At 52.7% G+C, this 21,867-nt stretch overlaps 3 protein-coding genes across 4 annotated transcripts; all 3 read left to right on the top strand.

Annotated features, from left to right (window-relative positions):
• The first annotated feature begins 2,560 nt into the window (after positions 1-2,560).
• On the top strand, positions 2,561-5,520 carry C1QA (complement C1q A chain). Of its 2 annotated transcripts, none has more exons than XM_061393815.1 (3): positions 2,561-2,662; positions 3,565-3,734; positions 4,760-5,520. In XM_061393815.1, the coding sequence occupies exons 2-3, from the start codon at positions 3,572-3,574 to the stop codon at positions 5,329-5,331; spliced, it is 735 nt and encodes a 244-aa protein (XP_061249799.1). In that variant the 5' UTR covers positions 2,561-2,662; positions 3,565-3,571; the 3' UTR covers positions 5,332-5,520. The 2 variants fall into 2 exon arrangements, with proteins under 2 accessions (XP_061249799.1, XP_061249807.1); XM_061393823.1 differs by lacking the exon at positions 2,561-2,662 and adding an exon at positions 2,896-3,194.
• A 1,634-nt stretch (positions 5,521-7,154) lies between these two features.
• On the top strand, positions 7,155-14,076 carry C1QC (complement C1q C chain). Its single transcript, XM_061431249.1, has 7 exons — positions 7,155-7,158; positions 7,269-7,392; positions 8,022-8,141; positions 8,596-8,695; positions 9,575-9,778; positions 10,053-10,245; positions 13,275-14,076. Exons 1-7 carry the CDS (start codon positions 7,155-7,157, stop codon positions 13,829-13,831), a joined length of 1,302 nt encoding a protein of 433 aa, XP_061287233.1. The 3' UTR covers positions 13,832-14,076.
• Positions 14,077-14,178: 102 nt separating this feature from the next.
• Positions 14,179-17,890, top strand: LOC133233710 (heterogeneous nuclear ribonucleoproteins A2/B1-like). The gene has a single exon (XM_061393803.1). The coding sequence runs from the start codon at positions 15,799-15,801 to the stop codon at positions 16,906-16,908; it is 1,110 nt and encodes a 369-aa protein (XP_061249787.1). The 5' UTR covers positions 14,179-15,798; the 3' UTR covers positions 16,909-17,890.
• Positions 17,891-21,867: the final 3,977 nt, after the last annotated feature.

The following is a 21,867-nucleotide window of genomic DNA, read 5'->3' as shown; positions in this document are numbered from 1 at the left end:
AAGTGTTTATACTCTTGCAACAGCCTGATAAGTGAAATCATCTAACACTAGGAAATAAGGCAAATAGATAACTGGTGTCCTTTCAAAGTCAAATTAGAGTCATGTCTAACAAGCCCTCCTAAGGATCACCTGACACTCCAGGGGAATGTCACTTTGCTTGACTTATTATTTACTATTGATTAGGGCCCAGGCTCTGTAAAGATAGCTGTTAGCTGGTAGAAAACTGATAAGTTGCCAATTATTTTTGTCTGGTAGAGATGCAAATGATTTCTTTCCAGTAGAGTAGATAACACCAACATGATGATTTTATTGCCCTAAAGAGCATTAACCAGTTTTGTAACTACCTTAGCAACCTAAAAATATTCCAGAATTCTTGGGGTGTTTTTTGTTATAGCTATTTTCACTGAATCTCTCTCACCCTAATGAGGTATATATAATTTTTTTTCTTATATCTTTCATTGACCAAGCTTTGTCCCTTCGTTTATAAACTACAAAAGAAAACTAACACATGCTCCCTACGTATTTCTTTTTAGAAAAATATTTACGTATTTATTTGGCTGCATTGGGTCTTAGTTGCAGCACTTGGGATCTTTGATCTCAGTTGCCGCAGGTGGGATCTAGTTCTCTGACCACTACTGAACCCAGACCCCCTGCATGGGGAGCACAGGCTTTCAGCCACTGGACCCCCAGGGAAGCCCCTCACTCTATATTTCTATATGAATTGTGCATTTAATATTTTGAAAGTTGTACTCTGAGAAGCCTTTCATAGTATTTGTTTTTTCCTCATGCCAACTCTGTCATTTGCTATATGATCTTGGGAAAGTCTTTCTGTTTCTGATCTTCAGTTTCTTCATCTGTAAAATGGGAGCAATCGGGCTGACCGTTCTGGCTCTGACACAGTATTTCTAACTCCTCTTGCAGGGAAGCAAGATTGACGAAATGCAATCAAAGAAGATGATGCTGGAAGGGACGTTACAGACCAGCCTTCCTGCTTTCTCCCTCGTCTTCTCCCTCTTCTTGAGAAAGTGAGGTTCAGAGAGGTTAGGCAAGTTGCCCAAGGTCACACAGATATTATTTATAATGATGACTTATTTTAATGTGGTATTTGACAGTATAACTTCCTTATGTGTGTGCATGCATGTTAAGTCACTTCGGTCATGTCCAACTCATTGCAATCCTATGGACTGCAGCCTGCCAGGCTCCACTGTCCATGGGATTCTTCAGGCAAGAATACTGGAGTGGGTTGCCATGCCCAACTCAAGGGGATCTTCCTGACCCAGGGATCAAACCCTCATCTCTTATGTCTCCTACATTGGTTGGCAGGTTCTTTACCACTAGCGCCACCCGGGAAACCCAGACTTCCTTATGTATTCATATAATCCCTTGGCAACCCAACAAAGGGACTGTATCCTCCCCATTTTACAAGTGAAGAAACTCGAGGTCCAGAGAAGTGATGTGGCTTGCCCAAGCTCATAGAGAGGCGCTAGCTCCCCTGAGCCCCTGAATCCTGAGGAGCAGGAAAGGGGCTGGCAGTAGGAGCTCTGGGCCCCCACCTTTAAGCCAGAGCATCCCCACCTGTACTTGCTGTGTGACATCGTCTGTCACAAAGGTTGCAAGAGAAAGGGAGTCCCAAAGGCTTGGAAACCCTGGTGCTAGACTGCCTGCACCTGCCCAGGTGCAACAACCCCGCTCCTCCTCCTCCTCCTTGTCCTCTCCCCCTCCCTCTGCAAAAGGAAATAAAGCAACGACAGCAATGACAAAGCACAGCCATGGGAAGAAGCAGAAAGAGCAGCCAGCCCAGGCCTGAACACACGGGCTTCCGCTCTGGGGGAGACAGGATCACTCAGTCTAAAGGAAGGCGTTCTTGGGCTGGCAACGACAAAGGGAGCTGGGCTGACAGGCAGTGGGCCCCCCGTCGGTGACCTCGAGCAAGGCTGGGCGATTCCTCCAAATGGTGACAGCAGTTCTCTGGATGGGCGTTTATTGCTGATTTTTAGTTTTTGATTTTTAAATGTTGATAAAAGCTGTTTTTAAGTGTCCAGTGTTTTGTATGTGTATTATGTCACTAAAACTTTATACTGCAAAGTAGAATCTGTTGCTTCCAACTTATGAATGACAACCAAAAAAAGACTGAGGCCCCAGGAATTTAAGTACAGTTCCAAGGACATGCAGCGAGGAAGTGGCAGTCTAGAAAGCTGATGACCGAGCCTCTCACCACTGCATCACTGTCCTTGTTTCTCTGTGCCTTTCTGTATTTCCAAGCTTTTGGCAATGAATACGTGCTGCTTCTGTGATCGTGAAAAAGTCCTACAAGTCACTGATTTGAGAGAAGGTTCCTTCTACCCTGCTGCTCTGTGCCTCCGGGAGTCTCACTGCCCCCCGGGAACCCCTCTTCCGCCCCCATCCCGGCAGCCTCTCGCCTCGCTGTCCTCTGCTTGCACCAGCTGTGGCTGGGGTAGGATGTCCCGTGTTCCAGTCTTGCTGAGGTCTGCTCAAAATGTCCCTTGCTGGCCTCTGGCTCCAGGGTGGTGCCGGGGAAGGGGAAGGAGAAGTGGGAAGGGATGTGAAACTTGGCCCCAGGCCAGCACCGCCCTGCTGGGTGTCCCACAGGGGTCCCCGCGTGAAGGGCCAGAGTATCCAGTGCATTGAAGACTGGACACAGGTGAGGCCACGGCTGGATGGGGAAGGCGGCTGTGATGTTTCGCGAGCCAGGGGAGGTGGCCCAGGAGACTGGACTGGGCAGGGAGGAGGGAGAGTGCTGGTGGCTGGTTTTGTGCCAGGACAGGGCTGGGGGGCAGTGATCCAAGACCCAGAATAAGTAAATGGGGGGACCTTAACTCCAGAGGCTGCGGGGGAGGGTGGGAGGTAGCCACAGAGCCATCAGCTCTAACCAGAATTCCTGGATCCTGGCCCACCACCAAAACACAAGAGGCTGGGAAAAGGCTGGGGTGTCAGAGCCCAACAGAGGGGGCCCACAGAGGGGGCCAGCAGGGGACAGTCAGCCATCTGTCCTCCAGTGGGTGCTAAGAGGGACCGCGTGTGTGGGGGAATTGTGTGTTTGTGAATTCTGGTGTGGATGTGCAACTCTGCCATCTGGGTGAGAGAGTGTTCATTAAACAGGGAGCGGGCACTCAAAAAATATTTATTCAAAGGAACCGATCATCTGTAGGGAGCACATGACTGTGTGTGTCCAGGTAAGTGAGGGATGGAGTGTGTCCATCGGAGTGTCCAGGGGTGTGTGGCGGACTTTTAAGTTTGCTTATTGTGTTGTATAGGTGTGCAAGGGCTAAAAGCTATGTTCGTGTGTCTGAGTGTGTAACCCTATGGGTATGGTCAGTTGTGTGTGTCAATCTGTGTGAGTTTGTGGTTCTGTGTGTATGCTGGGGTGCCATTGGAGCTGGGTGGAGGGTGGACTTCAAAGGCCCTGGGTGGGGTATGTGCACAATGGTCAGAGACATATATAGATGTCACGGTGGGGGGGTGGGGCGCAGTCCAAGCGTGTGCGTTGGGTGTGCACGAGTGTGTGACGTCCAGCCTGCCCAGGCCCTGCCCTTGTCTCCACAGTGGGACCATGGAAGCCCCCAGGGGCTGGTTGGTGATCAGCGTGCTGGCCATTTCCCTGGCCTCCTCCGTGACTGAGGACGTGTGCCGAGCCCCGGACGGGACTCACGGGAGCGCAGGAATACCTGGCCGACCCGGACGGCCAGGCCTCAAGGGGGAGCGAGGGGAGCCGGGTAAGCCCTCCCTCGGGCCCCTGGCCCTGCATCCCTGGGCTGGGGCTGGCCTCCTGGAGGTGGTGGCTCAGGGTGGTGGTGAGAAACAGAGGAGTGACCTGGGCCCCCACATGAAGCCCCTCCAGTCTGTGCTTGGTCCCAGGGCCCAGCCTTCTCCCAGGGCTGTGTACACAGGCCCCCAGGGCCTCTCTGTATCCCCCTTAACTGCCACATCCTCTTTCTTTGGCCTTGCTGTCCCCCTCTGGAGAGTAGGCCACTTCAAGCAAGGCCTATGAAAGGTCCTAAAGCTGTGCCCAGCCTCGGTCTTTGTTCAATCACCAAAAAGACAAATGCCCTAGTCTCTAAATTTGAGAGCCCTGTCTTGCTGTTTGACCTTGAGTGAGTTACTCACCCTCTCTGAGCCTCATTGCCTCATCTGTAAAGAGAGAAAGACCCCACCTAGCATGTGGAGAGGGATCAATCCATAACAACTACCCTTTTTGCTTCCAGCTTCCCTGCCCCCTCAAGCTTCAGAAACTCATATTCTAGCAAAAAGGCCAAGGGTGGAGGAGAAGGGAGGAGGGCAAGACCAGAGCTGGGAAAGATGGTCTCGTGTAATCACCCTGAGGCTCCCAGTCCATAGACCACCAGAAAGATCTGCCTAGGCATTTGCAATGATCTGCACCCAGGCATCCTACAGGTAGTCCCTGAATCGGAAGAAGTCGAGGTCAACGGCCTGGCGGGGGACAGGGGAGGTGTGGAGTGCCCAGCTGTGGGCAGGAGTGCGGTGAAGCCAGGGGACTGCTTTTCCCAGAACCTGATCCTTCCTCCAGTGTCTGTTCAATTTCCCTTCATTTTACAGACAAACAAGCTGGGGCTCAGAGAGGTTGAGACACTTGTCCAAGGTCACAGAGAACTAGCCAGAATCAATCAGGCCCAGACACTCCCCTACCATCTTATCCCACAGCTATCTGGGGCCCCAGCCACCTGCCTGAGGTCTGAAGGATACCAGACTCTCACTCCCAACCTGACCTTTCTCCCCACAGGGGCGCCTGCCATCCAGACAGGCATCCGCGGCCTTAAAGGAGACCAGGGCGACCCTGGACCCCCTGGAAACCCAGGCAGAATGGGCTACCCAGGACCCTCTGGTCCCATGGGGCCCCCTGGCCTCCCAGGATTGAAAGGCACCAAAGGCAGCCCCGGGAACATCAAGGACCAGCCACGGCCAGCCTTCTCGGCCGTGAGACCGAATTCTGTCTCAAGAGACAACGTGGTCGTCTTCGGAAAGGTCATCACCAACCAGGAGAACGTGTACCAGAACAACACAGGCAGGTTCCGCTGCTCTGTCCCAGGCTACTACTATTTCACCTTCCAGGTGGTGTCCAACTGGGACATCTGCCTGTCCATCAGGTCCTCTCGGAGGGACCAGATCCAGCCCTTGGGCTTCTGTGACTTCAACAGCAAGGGATTCTTTCAGGTGGTGTCTGGGGGCACAGTGCTGCATCTCCAGCAGGGAGACCAGGTCTGGATTGAAAAAGATCCCAGTAAGGGCCGCATTTACCACGGCTCAGAGGCCGATAGCATCTTCAGTGGCTTCCTCATCTTCCCATCTGCTTGAGCAGGGAAGACCCCCCTGACCCCGGTCCCCACCGTGGCCTCTTGCATCCTGTTGTGTGACCCTGGCCCACTCACTCCCCCTCTCTGGCCATCTCTGCTCTGCCCTACCAAGTGGGGGTTCTATTGCTTTAGCTGCCTGAATGGAGATCATGTCTTGGAACTCTTCCTGGAATAAATATCTGAATCCACATCTGCTGAGCCTGAAGTTCACTGGTTACCTCGGGCATTGGGAGGGAGGCTGAAGAATAACAACAGTTATTTAAGTGCTTACAAGCCAGGCCCATATTTAGCATTTTACAGCAGGTATTTAGGAGATCCTGGGAGCCTCATCAGCCTGGGCTCGAATCCTGGGCCACCATTTGCTTAAATCCAAGTATGTGCATTTTACGTGACTTTGGTGAATCTGTTTCCCGATCTGTAAAGTGGGAATACTGACGGCACCCACCTCAATGCATCGTTGAAGTGAAGTGACGTGAAGTCGCTCAGTCGTGTCCCACTCTGCGACCCCATGGACTGCAGCCTACCAGGCTCCTCCATCCATGGGATTTTCCAGGCAAGAGTACTGGAGTGGGGTGCCATCTCATTCTCCAGGGGATCTTTCCAACCGTGGGATCGAACCCAGGTCTCCAGCATTGAGGGCAGATGCTTTACCATCTAAGCCACCAGGGAAGTGTTGTTGGGAGGATTAAATGACTTGATATATGAAAATTGCAGAGGAGTTCCTGGTGCATTAATAAGGGGCTTCCCAGGTGGCTCAGACTGTAAAGAATGTGCCTGCAATGTGGGAGACCTGGGTTCGATCCCTGGGTTGGGAAGATCCCCTGGAGGTGGGCATGGGAACCCACTCCAGTGTTCTTGCCTGGAGAATCCCCATGAAGAGAGGAGCCTGGCAGGCTACAGTCCATGGGATCGCAAAGAGTCTAACACAGCTGAGCGACTAAGCCCACACACATACGTTTTAGCCTTAATTGTATTTTATTTAGTCTTTACAGTTGAACTCTGAGTTGGGTATTATGACTGACCCCATTTTACAGATGATGAAACTGAGTAAGTGTTAAGGAAAACGTAAAGCCCGAGGTTAGCATGTAAGGCGGGGAAGGACATGGTAACCTGCTCCAGTATTCTTGCCTGAAGAATCCCATGGACAGAGGAGCCTGGTGGGCTGCTGTCCATGGGGTTGCACAGCGTCAGACACAACTGAAGTGACTTAGCACGCATGCGTGAATTGGAGGAGGAAATGGCAACCCACTCCATTATTCTTGCCTGGAGAATCCTAGGGATGGAGGAGCCTGGTAGGCTGCCGTCTGTGAGGTCGCACAGAGTCAGACATGACTGAAGCGACTTAGCAGCAGCAGCAGCAGCGTGTGAGGGGAGGGGGTGGGTTGACCCCAGGTCCTGCTGATGCCCAAACATGTATGTTTACCTGCTCCCCTCACCAGCCTCCACAGCCACACACCTGACACATGGCACATGTCCCTTCCAAGGCTGAACCAGAAACACAGGGGCTCAGAGACAGGGAGCACTTGATCCAAGGGCATCCAAAAGTCCTCCCTGCCGGGTGTCCTGAGTCCAGCTCTGGACTTCTACCCTGGCAGGCGTGAAGGCTGGGCATGCATCCCGCTTGCACTGGGGCCTTGGAGGGTCTGGAACGTTCCTGGTCCACTCCCAGGGCCCCACTTGGCCTGTCCGGGTGCTGCTGAGAAGCAAGAGCCTCACTGTGTCCTCTGTGGATGAGAAGGATGAGGAGACCAGAAGTTCAGTCCTGGACATGCCCTGTGCTTTTCTCCAAAGGAAGACAACTTTACCTTTGTGCCGCTCAAACTCATGCGTAAACACATCACACACTCACACACACTTCCTGAGACGCACGTGGACCCACATTCCTGGACCAAGACTCATTCACTCCTCACCCACACACCCACTCCCTGAGACCTGCAGGGCGCACCCCTAAACCCACAGACACCAAGGGATACAAACGGTCACACCCGCACACCCCCACCGCCGATTCTCCGGGTGCTCCCATCGACCATCAGCAGTGCTCTCACTCACACGTGTCCCGGACGTAGCCCTGACACACAGGTGCACACTCACTCCTCACCCTGCCACGTGTGAGCGCCTTAGAAATGCCCTCGTTCTCGCAAGCGTTGACCTTGGAGTCCTCATGTACCCACAGCCCACCACCCCCCGCCTTCCCCACACACTTGGGACCCTCTGAGGGGCTGTCTGGCCCCATCAACAGTCTTGGGGAATCATGAAGAAGAGAGTGGGGCTGCAGAGGCTCTTCAGCTCCTCTCTGGCCTCCACTCTGCCCTGGTTTCCCCCCGAGCCCGGGACACACACATGCATGGACTAGGAAGCAAAACAGATCTGTGAGCCTCTACTGTGTGCTGGACATCTCATAACCATCAATGCCTTTAATCCCAACAAAACAAATGAGGACCCTGAGGCTCAGAGGACAGAGGCATCTACCCAAGGCCCAGTGGCAGGAAGTGGCAGGGGATGGATTTGAATTCTGCCTGACCCCAGACTGGAGGGCTTCTCTCATCGCAATGGGGCTAACAGACACCATTGTGGTGGAGGTCCCATAAGAAGCTGGAGACCTGGCTGTAAAAATGGTGGGTGCGGGGGAGCGGTACGTCACTGCCTTGTACCCTAAATTCCATCCACAGCTACCCCTCTTTGCTGAGGCAGATCACGGCCTCTCCAAGAGGACCCGGCAGAGTCCAGCTGGCCAGGTGGGCGGGGCGAGGGAGGGCTGCGCGCAGGCAGAGGCTGCCACCTGCTGGACAAGCCGGACCAGGCGCAGAGGAGGTGAGGGCCGAAGATGGGCAGGGGGCCTGGGCGCCCTCTGGTGGGTCCCCCACGCCCTCACGATGCTGCGGCTGTCCTTTCTGCTCTCCCCAGCCCTCCACCCTCCTGAGAATTCCAGGGCCAAGTGCCTTCACATTCTTGCTGTTGCTCCACACTGTGAAGCCCAGAGCCACGGGGTGGAGAGCCAGCTGAGGAGACAGGCCCTGAACGAGGCAGGGGCGGCCTTCCAAACTCGCCCAGGGCTAGGCACGGCATGTGCATTAGCTCTACCCTGCATGGAAGCTCCTGGAAACCCACTTACAGAGTAGAAAATGACGCTTGGGGAGGTCAAACGACTCACTCACATGAGTGGCAGGCGCAGAGTCAGGGCTGGGACACTTTACTGCCCGTTACCTCCTTCTTCCCTGGAATTTCTCATGAGAAGGGGAGAATGGACCTCTCTCAACTCTGCCAGCCTGGCCCCGAGTGGCAACCCCTCGCTGGCCATAATGGGCTCTGAGAGCAGAGGTGGGGTGCTGGGGATGGAGGTGAGGAAGGTGGAGCTGGCAGGGAAGGTAGGTTCACCTGGGGCCCAGCAGAGGAAGAAACGCCAGCACACAAAGCCTGGGCCTCCCCTCCCCCACCCCACCCCAATATACAGATGGGAAGACTGAGGCCTAGGGCCACCAGTGCTTTGCTGAAGGCCTCCAGGCAAGAGAGCGGCAGGGCTGAAAGGAGACCCCAGAGGAGTCTGTCCGCCACAGCAGGCTACCTTCTGTCAAAGCTTACCCCCTCTGAGTGCGCCCCCAAGTAGGGCAAACGGGAGGGGGCATATGGAAGATTGGGCTTCCCAGGTGGCACTTGTGGTAAAGAACCTACCTGCCAATGCAAGAAACATAAGGGACGTGGGTTCAATCCCTGGGTTGGGAAGGCACGGCAACCCACTCCAGTATTCTTGCCTGGAGAATCCTCGTGCATAGAAGAGACTGGTGGGCTACAGTCATGGGGTCTCAGAGTTGGACACGACTGAAGTGACTTAGCACGCACAGTATGGACGTTTCTAAGATAAGACCTGCTATTTGACAAGTGCATACAAGACTAGTTTCTGGGGTCAGGGCGAGGCTTTGGACCCAAGAAACCACTCACTTGTGCAGCTTTGGACAAGGGTTTCACCTTCCTCAGCCTCAGTTTCCTCATCTGTAAAGAGGAAGGTTATAGCTTCCTCCTGTGGATCTTGTGAAATAGCTGTCTCAGGCATAGTAAGTGGCAACAGGGATGGGCATTCGCTGGGCTGAACTTGACTCTAGAAGCCTGCCCAGGCAGCTGAGGTTCATACACACACTGATCCACACACACACACACACCCTTCACCAGATCCAAGGAAGTGGTCATTTCCTCATTTCAGACACTCAAGACCCAGGGGGCACACAGGGGTATCACTGTGGTCAGCCTAGCTCAGCACCCAGAATAAAGTATTGAGTCAGGGAAAATTATGGGAAAGGGGATGTGGTTTTGGGGGGAGGCGGGGAGGGGGCCGCCCAGTGTGCTCCGGTCCTCCTGGCTGGGTCCACTCTGACACGGCGTACTCCGGCCTTGGAGAGGGGAAGCCGGTCCAAGGACTTCTCCGTGACCAGACCGGACACCTCCCACCTGTTCAGGTGAGGGCAGATGGCAGCTTTTCCCCGCTGCCACTTCCTGACACGTGGCCTCAGGGGCAGCCTGACTTGGGACGGGAAGGAGGGTCCTTGTCTCTGCTAAGCCGGGGGCCTGAGCTTGAAGCAGGGGCCCCACTCCCCATCCATCGGGCAGCCCCCAGAGGCGAGGGGCCAGGGAAGGGGAGTCGGCCGCTGAGGGCTGAGAAGGATGGTCCCCTGGGGAGAGAGAGGGTGAGGAGGGTGGGCCAGGGGCCAACTCAGCTCTCTCCCCATCCAGCTCCTTCCCCAGGTAGACATGGGGTCCGGTGCCTGGCCCCTCCTGGTACTAAACCTGCTGCTGCTCCTGCTGGCACGGCCACTCAGGGGCCAGACGGAAACATACTGCTATGGGATCCCCGGGATGCCCGGCCTGCCCGGGGCCCCCGGGAAGGATGGGTATGACGGACTGCCAGGGCCCAAGGGTGAACCAGGTGAGTCTTCCGGCCTGGCGGGGAGAGGTCACCTGGGGCCTGCGGGCAGGGCTTGGACTGTGCATCCAGGACCAACTCGGGGGAAGGTGGACAGCGGCTTGATGGTGAGGAGGGTGGTCCCTTTGGCCACAGCTGCTCCCACGGCCGAGTTTTAACTCTCGTGGCAGGTCTGGCCCCCTCTCCCCCAGAACCCAGGCCTCAGGCCTCCCTAATTCACCTCTTTGCCCCTCGGATTTCCCATCTGATATCAAGGAGAGACCTAGAGTGCCTGAGAAGGTGGCAGGAGGGTCCCAGGAGATAATCCAGGCGAAAGCTTTGGCAAACTTCTAAAACACCTTGCTATTGTTTTATTCCAGCCTTTCCGCCACTTGCCCTCTAACGTGGTTCCCAGTGACTGTAGCCCAGATGGTCAGGGTTCAAGTCCCAGCCCCACTGCTTCCCTGCCCCCCACCCTCTGTGTGTACTTGCCCAACTTATGTAGCCTCCCAGTGCCTCAGTTTCCTCATCTGTAAAATGGGGAGATGGTAGCACTTGTTGCACAGGGGTGCTGTGATGATTAATAAGATTAAATAGAAAACAGCATGTGGTAGGTATCTGTAAGTGCAAACTCTGATCATTGCTGCTCTTGTCATCCCTGTCTTTATCAGGGGTGTGTGCTCCCCTCCCTCCCTAGGGCTTTGGGTAGTTGGAGGGATGGGGAGTGAGGAGTCAGGGTCGCACTCACACAATCATCTGTCAGAGATTCGCAGGCAAGCTCCAGCATAAGTGAAGAGGGCTGAGGACATGAATGGGCGCTGGGTGCTGGGTGAGAGCTGGAGTCTGGGGGCACCTTGTCTGGTGGTGGGCACACATCTGGGGGGGTGGAGTGTGTCCAGAGTGGGTGTGAAGGAGGCTGGGGCAGGGCTGGGCAGAGGTGACCGAAGTGGCAGAGGCATTGTGCGAGGGAGACCATTGGAGACGGATGTCCTTAGGAATTTCATTGTCACTTGCCCTCCTGGAAAGAGAGTGGAATTATACCAACATTCCAGAAGGAATCCTCCAACTCAGCCTGAGTCAAAGGAAGCCCCCAGATCTGCCATTTTTCCAGGACCCTGAACTTTACCACTGCCTCTGGCTATCTCACTGCCCAGGGTGGTGGATGGGCACCAAGCTCCTAATTTGTGCCAGACATAGGTTCCAAGTGCTCGCCATAGATTCATCTTTCGGGACAGAAAAAACTAACTCTATTTTACAAATGAGAAAGCTGAGGCCAAAATCCTTTGAAGACGTGATTTACCCCCTTTTTACAAATGTCAAAGCTGAGGTTCTGGGAGATTGAGCCACTGGCCCGAAGTCACACACTGGGGTCCTGTTGGATTCCCGAGCCACACCCTCCACCACCACCTTCCACTGTCTCTCAAGCCTCCCTCCCCACGTGTGTGTCCGCCCCAACTGCCTGGAGAAGGAGGCACAGCCTTGCTCAGGATCGCTGACGGCCACCCCCGAGACCTGACGTTACTGAGCACTATCTATGAGGTGCCCGGCACACGCATGCTCCCACCCAACTCTGCTAGCCACTCCGGGGGGATCCCTTCCATTATGCCTTTATCTCACCTGGGATAACAGAGGCTCTGGGAGGGGAGGTCACCTGCCCGGGATCACACAGCCTGAAGCCCAGGTCTGCTGGGTTCTGATTCTCTTCTCCTAACCTGGGATCTACACGGCTCAACAGTTGCAGAGAATTCTGTTACAGTGGGTCTCCACCAACACCCACCGTAAAGGCAGTCAGAGGGGGAAACAGCCACGAGGGCCAGCAGGGGTGGTCAGAGAGGGCTTCTTGGGAGAGGAGACTGGAGTCAGGCCCTGAAAGATGAGTATGGTTTGGACAAGGGGGGAAGAAGCTCACAGAAGCTCCGATAACCAGGGCGGCAACAAGCATCAGACACTCGGACTGGGACTCAGCCAGACTTGATTTTTTGAGTCCTGACTCCACCTCTTACCGGTGGCATGGCCCTGGGCAGGTCTCTGGCCTCAGTTTCCCCATCTGTAACTTGAAGGAAATTGAGTTGGGCCAGCTGTCAGAGGGGCTGAATTGGGCTGAGAAGGGGTGGAGGGGCTGGAGAGAGGCAGCCTGGAAGGCTCCATCTGGTGGACCCCGTGTGCTAAGCTGGCCTGAGTGGTTCCAGCTCAGACATAGAAAGCAGTTTTGTGGGGCTCTGAATCTCATAAAATACTGAGGACCCTCTTTAAGAAAAATAGTACAAAATTAGGGATACATTTGATGCCAGGGGTGGGGGGAAGGTTACACAAACCTCCATATACTACAAAACTGTGTTAGAACTGCACACACAAACTGTGCGTGTAAAAGAGGAGCTGTGGTCAATTTCTTGATTTTTATTTCGTACTTTAGTTCTGCAAAATTGGGGAAAACTGAGTAAAGAATACACAAGACTTCCTTATCCTTTTTTTTTTTTTTTGGCAACTTCCTGTGAATTTGTAATTATTTCAACATAAAAAGTTGAAAAACATATAAAATTACCCAAAGGACCTTGACAGGGTCAGTGTAAGTTAATAGGGCCTAAAGTTTAAGTTTTAGGAGCTTTCCAGAAAATCTGCCTCTGACCCATCTTCTGATTTTTTTGTCAAGAAAAAGTAGGAACGTAGACTTTTAGATGAGGAGGTATCTGAGGCTATGTGGTGTCCATGGGCTAACAGTCGTGGCTTCTGGCAAGCTCTCTGAGATCCAGCCCGGCTCTGACACCTCCTGAGCCGCCTGGTCCTACCCTCTCCATCACAATTGTGGGAACCGAGGCTGAGAGTTAGGGCCCAGCCTTAGCCAAGGTCAGAGGGCAAGACCAAGGGAAGGCAGGATTTGAACCAAAGTCTCCCTCCCCTCCTACTCCCTGCACAGCGCTCCCAGGTGGATAGGCAGCCATCTGGGGGAAGGAGAGTCCAGGGACCAAACCCTGGTGGGAGGCCCCTGGAGCACCATCGGGTCCCTCTTCCCATCCCCTGCCCCATCACTGCCTTCCCACCTGCTCTCTCCCCAGGAATCCCAGCTGCCCCTGGGACCCGAGGACCCAAGGGCCAGAAGGGAGACCCCGGCACACCTGGCTATCCTGGGAAGAACGGTCCCATGGGGACCCCGGGGATTCCGGGGGCTCCCGGCACCATGGGCCCCCCCGGGGAGCCGGGTGTGGAGGGCAGGTACAAGCAGAAACACCAGTCAGTGTTCTCAGTCACACGGCAGACTGTCCAGTTCCCGGAGGCCAACAGCCTGGTCAAGTTCAACCGGGTCATCACCAACCCGCAGGGGCATTATGACAAGGACTCTGGCAAATTCATCTGCAAAGTCCCTGGCCTCTACTACTTTGTCTTCCACACGTCGCACACGTCCAACCTGTGCGTGCTGCTGTACCGCAGCGGCTTCAAGGTGGCCACCTTCTGCGACCACATGACCAGCGCCAAGCAGGTCAGCTCGGGCGGCGTACTGCTGCGGCTGCAGGAAGGCCAGCAGGTGTGGCTGGCGGTCAACGACTACAACGGTATGGTGGGCACGGAAGGCTCTGACAGTGTTTTCTCCGGCTTCCTGCTCTTCCCTGACTAGGATGGGCAGGTCTGCTCTGGTCCCCCGGGGGGCCGCTCCATCTCCCTCAGCTTCCCCGCGAGAACCCGCTGTGCTGCATCCATGCTCCGGCCCCTCTTGCCACCGATGAACGCCGCCTCCTCCAGGAAGCCCACCCTGCCCTCCTGCCCTGAGTTCTCTCCCTTCTCCTCTGGTACTGTCGTGGGTGTTTTCCAAGTCCGGGAAGAGGCAGGAGGCACACAAATAAATAACTAAATCAACAGCTATGTGCGGCTCTGAATCCTCACTGCCAATTCCCTAAAAAGCGATTCCCTTCATCTCCCACTTTGCACCTGTCACAGCCATCTGTGGCCTCCGGATTCAGGCATCAGTACAGCTTGGTGCCAAGGTTGAGACGCTCGGCACCACTTGGCCATTTGGGAGAGAGCTGCTCAAATGTGGCCGAAAGGCCGCAAGGGGTCCCCAAGGGGGGTGTCTGCTGTCACTTGTTCATGTGAGGGGCGCTACTGTCTTAAAGGTAGCCATGCTCACAGGCGAATGGGAAAGTGTTTGAATTCCCATCCTATGTTGACCCCTGTTGAATTTCTGGAGCACCCATCACAAGAGGGGTTTGGGGCTCAGGCGGGCGCAGCACAGACACAGACGAGATGTGCAATGAATTTGTGCTGAATTAATGAATGAGTTGGGGTGAATGCATGAATGAACGGTAGGTAGATGAATGACCAAAAGCAGAGCGAGTGAGTGAGTCAAGAGAATCGTGATAGCTAACATGTATTGAACACTTACTGTGCACCAGGCGTGATGCTAACCCACCTATTAAATCATTTAACATTCATAACTATGCTCTGGGTGGGCATGGATGGGTGAGGGAGGATCTGACTCTTGGAGTCTGATTTCCCCCGAATAACTGAGACTCTGGGGGCCCCCAGGAGATCATCCAAAACCATGGCTTCCCGTAAGCCGTCGGGGCCTCACTGTGAGATTCCTGAGGGTGGGCCAGCTGGGTCATCTTGTTGGAGAACCAGGAGGCTGGCCGTGAACTGCTGCACTTTCACTGTGCTGACCACAACGAGGGGTTGACAGCTCAGGTTCAAAAAGATAAAAAGTGTAACTTTCCTGCCCAGACTGTGACTCTGGCCTCAGAGCCCAGTGAGACCCGCGACTCACTCAGGCCAGGGAGAGCCAGCACAGCCCGGCTGGGGTCTCAGCTTGGTTCTACGAGGCCCTGTGGAGCCTCAAGACGAGGCTCAAGACGAGCCATAACAGCAGAGGCTGGAGCCCAGCTTTCCGCCCACCTCCATCCACTTTGGCTCTTTGTTCCTAAAAGCTGCTGTCTCATACCTCCAGAGATTTACCCATGATGTTCCTTCATTCTGTAGAGCTCCTGCCCCACTCACACAATCCACTTAGATAATACACACTCAGCTGTCAGGAATCAACACAAGGATCACCTCCTCCATGAAGCCTTCTCTGATTCTTCCCTTCGTGTCCCCACAGCGTCCTCCGCCAACTTGGACCACAGACCCATGACTTGTTAGAACCCAGGTTTCCGAATCTGGGGGTGCAACAAAATTACCCGTGGATTTATTTACAAAACAAAAAGCAGATCTCTGGACTCAGACCTGTTATAGAAGTTTGAGAAGACTACTATTTCCAGCAAGCTCCAGGCTGTCTTGCATCTCAGGAGTGCGTCACAGAAGAGCTCTCAGAACCAGGCGAACCTGCATCGACCTGTTTCACCAATCAACCCATTCTGAAAAACTGAAAGCTACTCAAGGTTGATTCAAGGGCCACAGTGACTCCAGAGGCAGTAGCAGCAAGTGTTGGGTTCCCGTGGAAGCGCTCCTAGGGGTGTTCTCCCCGGGGGCAGTGGAGGCTCTCACCCCAGGGTCAGGACGGGTCAGGTTCAAGTTCTCATCATAGTGTGGGGACCCAGTTCAGTCCCTGTTAGCCCCGAGATCTCTCTCACCCTCCTCAGCATCGGAAAAATGGCTGAAGCTAGTAAGCCCATGATGAAGAAAGCTTCACAATCTGTTCCCTTGGAGAGGGGTAAGAGAGAAAACGAACAATTCTGTAAACTCTTTATCGGTGACTTGAGCTCTGAGACCACAGAAGAAAGTCTGTGGAACTATTACCGGCAGTGGGGATATCTTACAGACTGTGTGTTAATAAGGGACCCTGCCAGCCAAAAATCAAGAAGATTTGGTTTCATCACATTTTCTTCCATGGCTGAGCTGGATGCCGCCATGGCGGCCAGACCTCATTTCATTGATGGGAAGATGGTTATGCCCAAACGCGCTGTCCCCAGAGAGGACCATGGAAAGCTGGGGGCTCTCATCACTGTGAAGAAGCTGTTTGTCGGCGGAATTACCAAAGACATGAAGGAACATCATCTTAGAGATTACTTTGAGAAGTACGGAAAAATCAACGCGATTGAGATAGTTACTGATGGACAGTCTGGCAAGAAAAGAGGCTTCGGATTTATTACTTTTGACGACCATGATCCTGTGGATAAGATCGTGTTGCAAAAAAATCATACTATCAATGGTCATCGTGCAGAAGTAAGAAAAGCCTTGTCTAGACAAGAGAGGCAAGAAGGCCAACATTTGAGAAGTCGAGGAGAAGGCGATGTTGGTTTGGGGTATTTTCATGGTGTTGGTGGAAATGTGGGAGCAGGACGAGGAAGGAACTTCAGAGGAGGAGCCGGTGGGTACGGAAGAGGGCGTCAGTTTGGGGATGGCTCTCACGGGTACGGAGGAAGAGCTGGAGGTGGTAGTTGGGGGGTTAGGCCTGGTTATGGGGGAGGACGAGGAGGATGTAGTGGTGGAGGGTCTGCAGATGGCTACCAGGATGAGGGCTTCAGAGCCCGTTATGACAACTATGGAGGAAGAAGCTACGCAAGTCGCAATTACAGCGATTCGGGGAATCAGAAGCAGAAACCTTCTAAGTACGATTTACTGAAGAGTGGAAAGTTGAGAGATAGCAGGAACATGGGCAGGTCATACACTGGAGGAAACCACGATCCAGGAGGCAGTAGAGGACGTGGGGGTTATGGAGAGACAAGACGGTGGGGGCCTTCTCAGTGGCCGTGGGCTTGACGGTATACAGAGGAGGGAATTACCGCCCAGAGGGAAGAGAGGGGCTGCAGATGATCAAAATAACAGTGCTAAGGAAACTCTCACCTCAGTCATGCACAGATGCGCAGCGACACGGCAGAAGACACCTGAGCCAATACCGAGAGCCACTTTATGAGTGGACTCAGTCATGTAGGAACACCGTCTTCCTGCGGAGGAAAGACTTAAAGAAAATGCTTCTGAGATGGTGTTTTAGCTTTTGAAATGTTCTGTCTTTCCAGCACTCTCTGGAAGAGTGTAGAATCATCCCTTCTTTGATAATGTCCCATTTCCAAGTTTCGGTTGACATGGGAAACCTTTTTCAAGATTTTTCTCGAAGGTTTGAAAAACTGTTAGCCAGAATCAAGGGATACTAAGACATAATATCATTCTTCTTAAGAAATGTATTTCATGTGTAGACTTAAGAAGCTGTTGTACATTTAAGATTTAATAAAATAATTCTAAAAGTAAAACAGTAGGGGCTTGTCCTCTTTGAACGTTTTGCATTTTTACCTTTTAAATTTTTTCCAGTTTTAGGATATCAAAATTTGAACTGTGCAGTGTAGTGATATGACCTACACATATTATGAAATGATAACGAAAACAATTTTTTTCTTATGATGATGAATATTCTTAGGACTTACTCCCTTAACAACCTTTGTAATATCCTACAGCTGTGCTAATTTTGGTCACCTTGTTCATCATATCTTTTAAAATGTTGAATATCATGTCATGAACTTATTGGTCATTTGTATATATTTTTTGGATAAATGTCTATTCAGTTCCTTGGTCCATACCACAATTTGATATTTGCTATTGTGGTGTATGAGTTTTTGTTATACATTACATGTTTTGTGTTTAGCTTATAACTGGAAGCTTGTACCTTTCAACAGCCTTTATCCTGTATTTCCTTCCACCAGTTCTCTGCCCTTGGGAACCACAAACATGATTTTTTTTCTGAGTTTAATCTTTTTTTTTTTTTTTGGATATCACAAATAAATATGGTCATACCAAAAGACAGGTTTAGGGAGGACAAAGATGTGGGTGGGCAGGTGGTTTGCCAGGTGAAGTCAACGGATATCGTCCGCCAGTTGGCTTTTATGCACTTATTTCCTTATAAGTCTGACTCCCTACTGGACCATGAGCGTCCTAGAGGGCAGGTCCATTTGATACACACCTGGCTCATGCATAGGAGGGCGTGCGAAGCGGGTTGGATGAGAAGGAAAGAGAGAAGAAGACACACACACAAATAACAGAGGCCAGGGCCCAGGAACCCAGGCTGCTTCACAGGGTCTGAGAGCCTCTGGCAGGGACAAGGCGGAGGTCACGGGGCCAGTCCACGCACAATGCACCTCCAGCAACCACTTAGCCGTCTGCCCGGCAGTGCCTCAAGTGATACATCTTTCTTCTCGTTTCTCTTTTGTTTAAAAAATCAATACACCGTTCATGTAGGCCACGGTGTCAGATCAGAGACCTGTACTTTGGAAGCAACCATTCTGGTGCCATTTCTATTTTCCATAATTGTTTCCTTGTTGCTGTCTCTTTGTCAGGAGGGACCGGCCTTTGAAAAATGCCAGCTTGTCTGCTGGGCTTAGGGGAGCTGGTGAGGGCTTTCAAGGGTAGAGGCAACGGTGGGAGAGGAGCTGGAATGAGGCATCCCAGGGGGCAGGGGGCCTCTTTTAAGACCACGGGGTGTGGAGGGGTCTTAGGCTTCTTTTCCATCAATCCCTCTCTACCAGGGAGGAAAGTCAGTGATTTTTTAAAAAGATTTATTTATTTATTGGCTGTGCTAGGTCTTCTTTGCTGTGTGCAGGTGTACTCTAGTTGCAGCGAGCGGGGTTGCTCTCTAGTTGCAGTTAAGTGGGCTTCTCACTGCAATGGCTTCTCCTGGGCTCTAGGGCAGTGGGCTTCAGTAGTTTTGGTGCACAGGCTTAGTTGTCCTGCGGCACACGGGATCTTAGTTCCCAGAGCAGAGGTTGAACCCACGTCCCCTGCATCGGAAGGCAGGTTCTTAACCACTGCACCATCAGGGAAGTCCCAAAGTCAAAGACCAGCTGGGTTTCCCAGGTGGCACCAGTGGTAAAGAATCTGCCTGCCAATGCAGGAGACATGAGATGCAGCTTCCATCCCTGGATCAGAAAGATCCCCTGGAGGAGGGCAAGACAACCCACTCCAGTATTCTTGGGCTTCCGTGGTGGCTTAGGCAGTAAAGAGTCTGTCTGCAACATGGGAGACCTGGGTTCAAGCTCTGGGTTGGGAAGACCCCTGGAGGAGGGCATGGCAACCCATTCCAGTATTCTTGCCTGGAGAATCCCCATGGACAGAGGAGCCCGGCAAGCTGCAGTCCATGGGGTCACAAAGAGTTGGACACAATTGAAGCAACTTAGCACGTACACATACATGAGACCAGCTGGCTCTCATTCAGGGGTCAAGGGTCCCCCTAGCTCCTGACTTCTAATCCAGGCATGGCTCCTGTGCATACAGGCTCCAAGATTTCTGTCTTCTCTTCAGAGAAATGATACTACTCTCAACTTTGCATTGGTGCCTACTGAGGGCTTGGTGTTCAGCTAAGCCTTGACATGCAGGGCTACCTCAGTGGCCCCCAACAACCATTCCAGGAGGTAGGTGCCCAGGTCCCTGGTTCATATGGGGGGAAGCTGCCTGAGGCCACATAGCTAGAAAGAGATAGGCCTGGGATTCAAACTTGCAGGGGGCTGATTCCAACCCTCCTGGCCCCAAACCGTGCTGCTTCCTATTCTAGGCTCCTTCTGCGTCTACCTCAAGTTCAAGTTCACTTTTTCCATTGTCACCAGACACCAAATTACTGGAGGGTCTATATTTGGTTGGGCCCAGAGACCCTTGGGTTTTATCAAATGGGTCTCTCACCAACTACAGTAAACACTTCATTTCCATCAAGCAGCATCCACAAGTGAAACGATTTTATACCTCCAAGCACCGATGTCAAGAGAGCCCTCCTGACCTATGGCAGCTCCTGGGACTTGCTGGGCAAGCATCCCTGAGAGGGGCCTCACTGATGCAGCCTCAGTGAGAGGGCTTGCATCTCAGCACCAGGGATGCCAGGCTCTGAGTCCTGATCTGCCACGAGGATGAGGCACGGGCTCCAGTAGCCACTTCTTGTGACATTCTTCACAGGAGCAATGAAACCCGTGCCCCTTGATGTTTAATACCAGGGCTTCCCTGATAGCTCAGTTGGTAAAGAATCCACCTGCAATGCAGGAGATCCCAGTTCGATTCCTGGGTCAGGAAGATCCACTGGAGAAAGAATAGCCTACCCACTGCAGTATTCTTAGGCTTTTCTTGTGGCTCAGCTGGTAAAGAATCCTTCTGCAATGCAGGAGACTGGATTTGATCCCTGGGTTGGGAAGATCCCCTGCAGAAGGGAAAGGCTACCCACTCCAGTATTCTGGCCTGGAGAATTCCATGGACTCTTTAGTCCATGGAGTTGCAAAAAGTTGGAGAGTCCCTTGGACTGCAAGGAGATCAAACCAGTTCATCCTAAAGGAAATCAGTCCTGAATATTCATTGGAAGGACTGATGCTGAAACTCCAAAACTTTGGCCACCTGATGCAAAGAGCTGACTCATTTGAAAAGACTCTGATGCTGGGAAAGGTTGAAGGTGGGAGCAGAAGGGGATGACAGAGGATGAGATGGTTCGATGGCATCACCAACTCAATGGACATGAGTTTGAATAAACTCCAGGAGTTGGTAATGGACAGGGAGGCCTGCCATGCTGCAGTCCATGGGATCACAAAGAAGTGGACATGACCGAGTGACTGAACTGAACTGATGTTTAATACCAGTCTCCCCCGGTAGAAGAGACATTCCCTGGGGGTCAGACCCAGGGCTGATTTGCTTGTGACTCCATCTCCAGTGTTCGTAGAGGCTTATGATAAATATTTGTTGAATGATAACTTTCTCCCCCCTGGGCCTCAGTTTCCTCATATATAACATGAACAGCAATGGGTGGGGTGACCTCCAAGTCCTGCTCTCCCGGAATCCTATGATGCCAGGACCAACAAGCAACAGGATCAGGTCCACTGGAAGAAGAGGGAGGGATATAAATAAATGATGACCACATTTAAAATTCACTTTTCATTATTAGATTACTTTCTGAGAATAGAAGAAGAGCAGGGCTGTAAAGAGAAGCAAAGCAGAAGAGATGAGCCCAGAAAGGGGGGGCCCGGGACACAGTTTGATACTGACAATTAACATGTGCACTGCGCTTCACAGTTAACCCTCCTCCTTCTCCTCCACTATCCCGTCTGAGCTCCACAGTGCTCTGTGCAACCTGGAAAGCAAGTGCAATTATGGTCCCATCGCGCAGCAGAGGAATCTGGGGCTCCCAAGGGTTCCCCGGGGCTCAGTGGTAAAGAACCTGCCTGCCAATTCAGGAGATGCAGGTTGGATCCTTGGGTCTTGCCTGGGAAATTCCATGGACAGAGGATCCTGGTGGGCTACAGTCCATGGGGTTGCAAAGAGTCAGACATGACTTAGCAACTGAACAACAATAACAACAAAAAACTTGTTTTCTTTGGAATCCTAATTCTGTAAATACAGCCACTAAAATCCTCCTGCAATGCAGGAGAGGCAGGTTCAGTCCCTGGGTCGGGAAGATCTCCTGGAGAAGGAAATGGCAACCCACTCCGGTATTCTTGCCTGGAGAATCGCATGAACAGAGGAGCCTGGTGGGCTACAGTCCATAGGGTTGCAAAGAGTCAGACAGGACTGAGCAACTAAACAAGCACAGATGTTTAGCTGCTAAGTGGCAGAGCCAGAATCTGAATCAGGGTTTCTGACTGCAAACCCAGCCCTCGGGCAGCAGGCGGGCCACATCTCCACTTCGTGGAGGAACACCGCAGTTCCTGCAGAAGTTCATGAGGTCAGGGCCCTTGGCAGGCGCTCTCTGCCACCACTGTGGACATT

Source organism: Bos javanicus, chromosome 2 (assembly GCF_032452875.1).
Source record: "Bos javanicus breed banteng chromosome 2, ARS-OSU_banteng_1.0, whole genome shotgun sequence".
Lineage (NCBI taxonomy): Eukaryota > Metazoa > Chordata > Mammalia > Artiodactyla > Bovidae > Bos > Bos javanicus.
The sequence above is the reverse complement of the archived record's forward strand: the minus strand, read 5'-3'. Positions and strand labels throughout refer to the sequence as shown.

What these genes read in the sequence shown, in the direction of transcription:
- C1QA (XM_061393815.1), top strand. Translation starts at nt 3,572, where the DNA reads ATGGAAGCCCCCAGGGGCTGGTTGGTGATCAGCGTGCTGGCCATTTCC. An exon ending in GGGGGAGCGAGGGGAGCCGG is followed by an intron (nt 3,735 to 4,759) that starts GTAAGCCCTCCC and finishes TTCTCCCCACAG; the next exon opens with GGGCGCCTGCCATCCAGACA.
- C1QC (XM_061431249.1), top strand. An exon ending in CCGGACCAGGCGCAGAGGAG is followed by an intron (nt 8,142 to 8,595) that starts GTGAGGGCCGAA and finishes CAACTCTGCCAG; the next exon opens with CCTGGCCCCGAGTGGCAACC. An exon ending in AGGTGGAGCTGGCAGGGAAG is followed by an intron (nt 8,696 to 9,574) that starts GTAGGTTCACCT and finishes TGGTCAGCCTAG; the next exon opens with CTCAGCACCCAGAATAAAGT.
- LOC133233710 (XM_061393803.1), top strand. Translation starts at nt 15,799, where the DNA reads ATGGCTGAAGCTAGTAAGCCCATGATGAAGAAAGCTTCACAATCTGTT.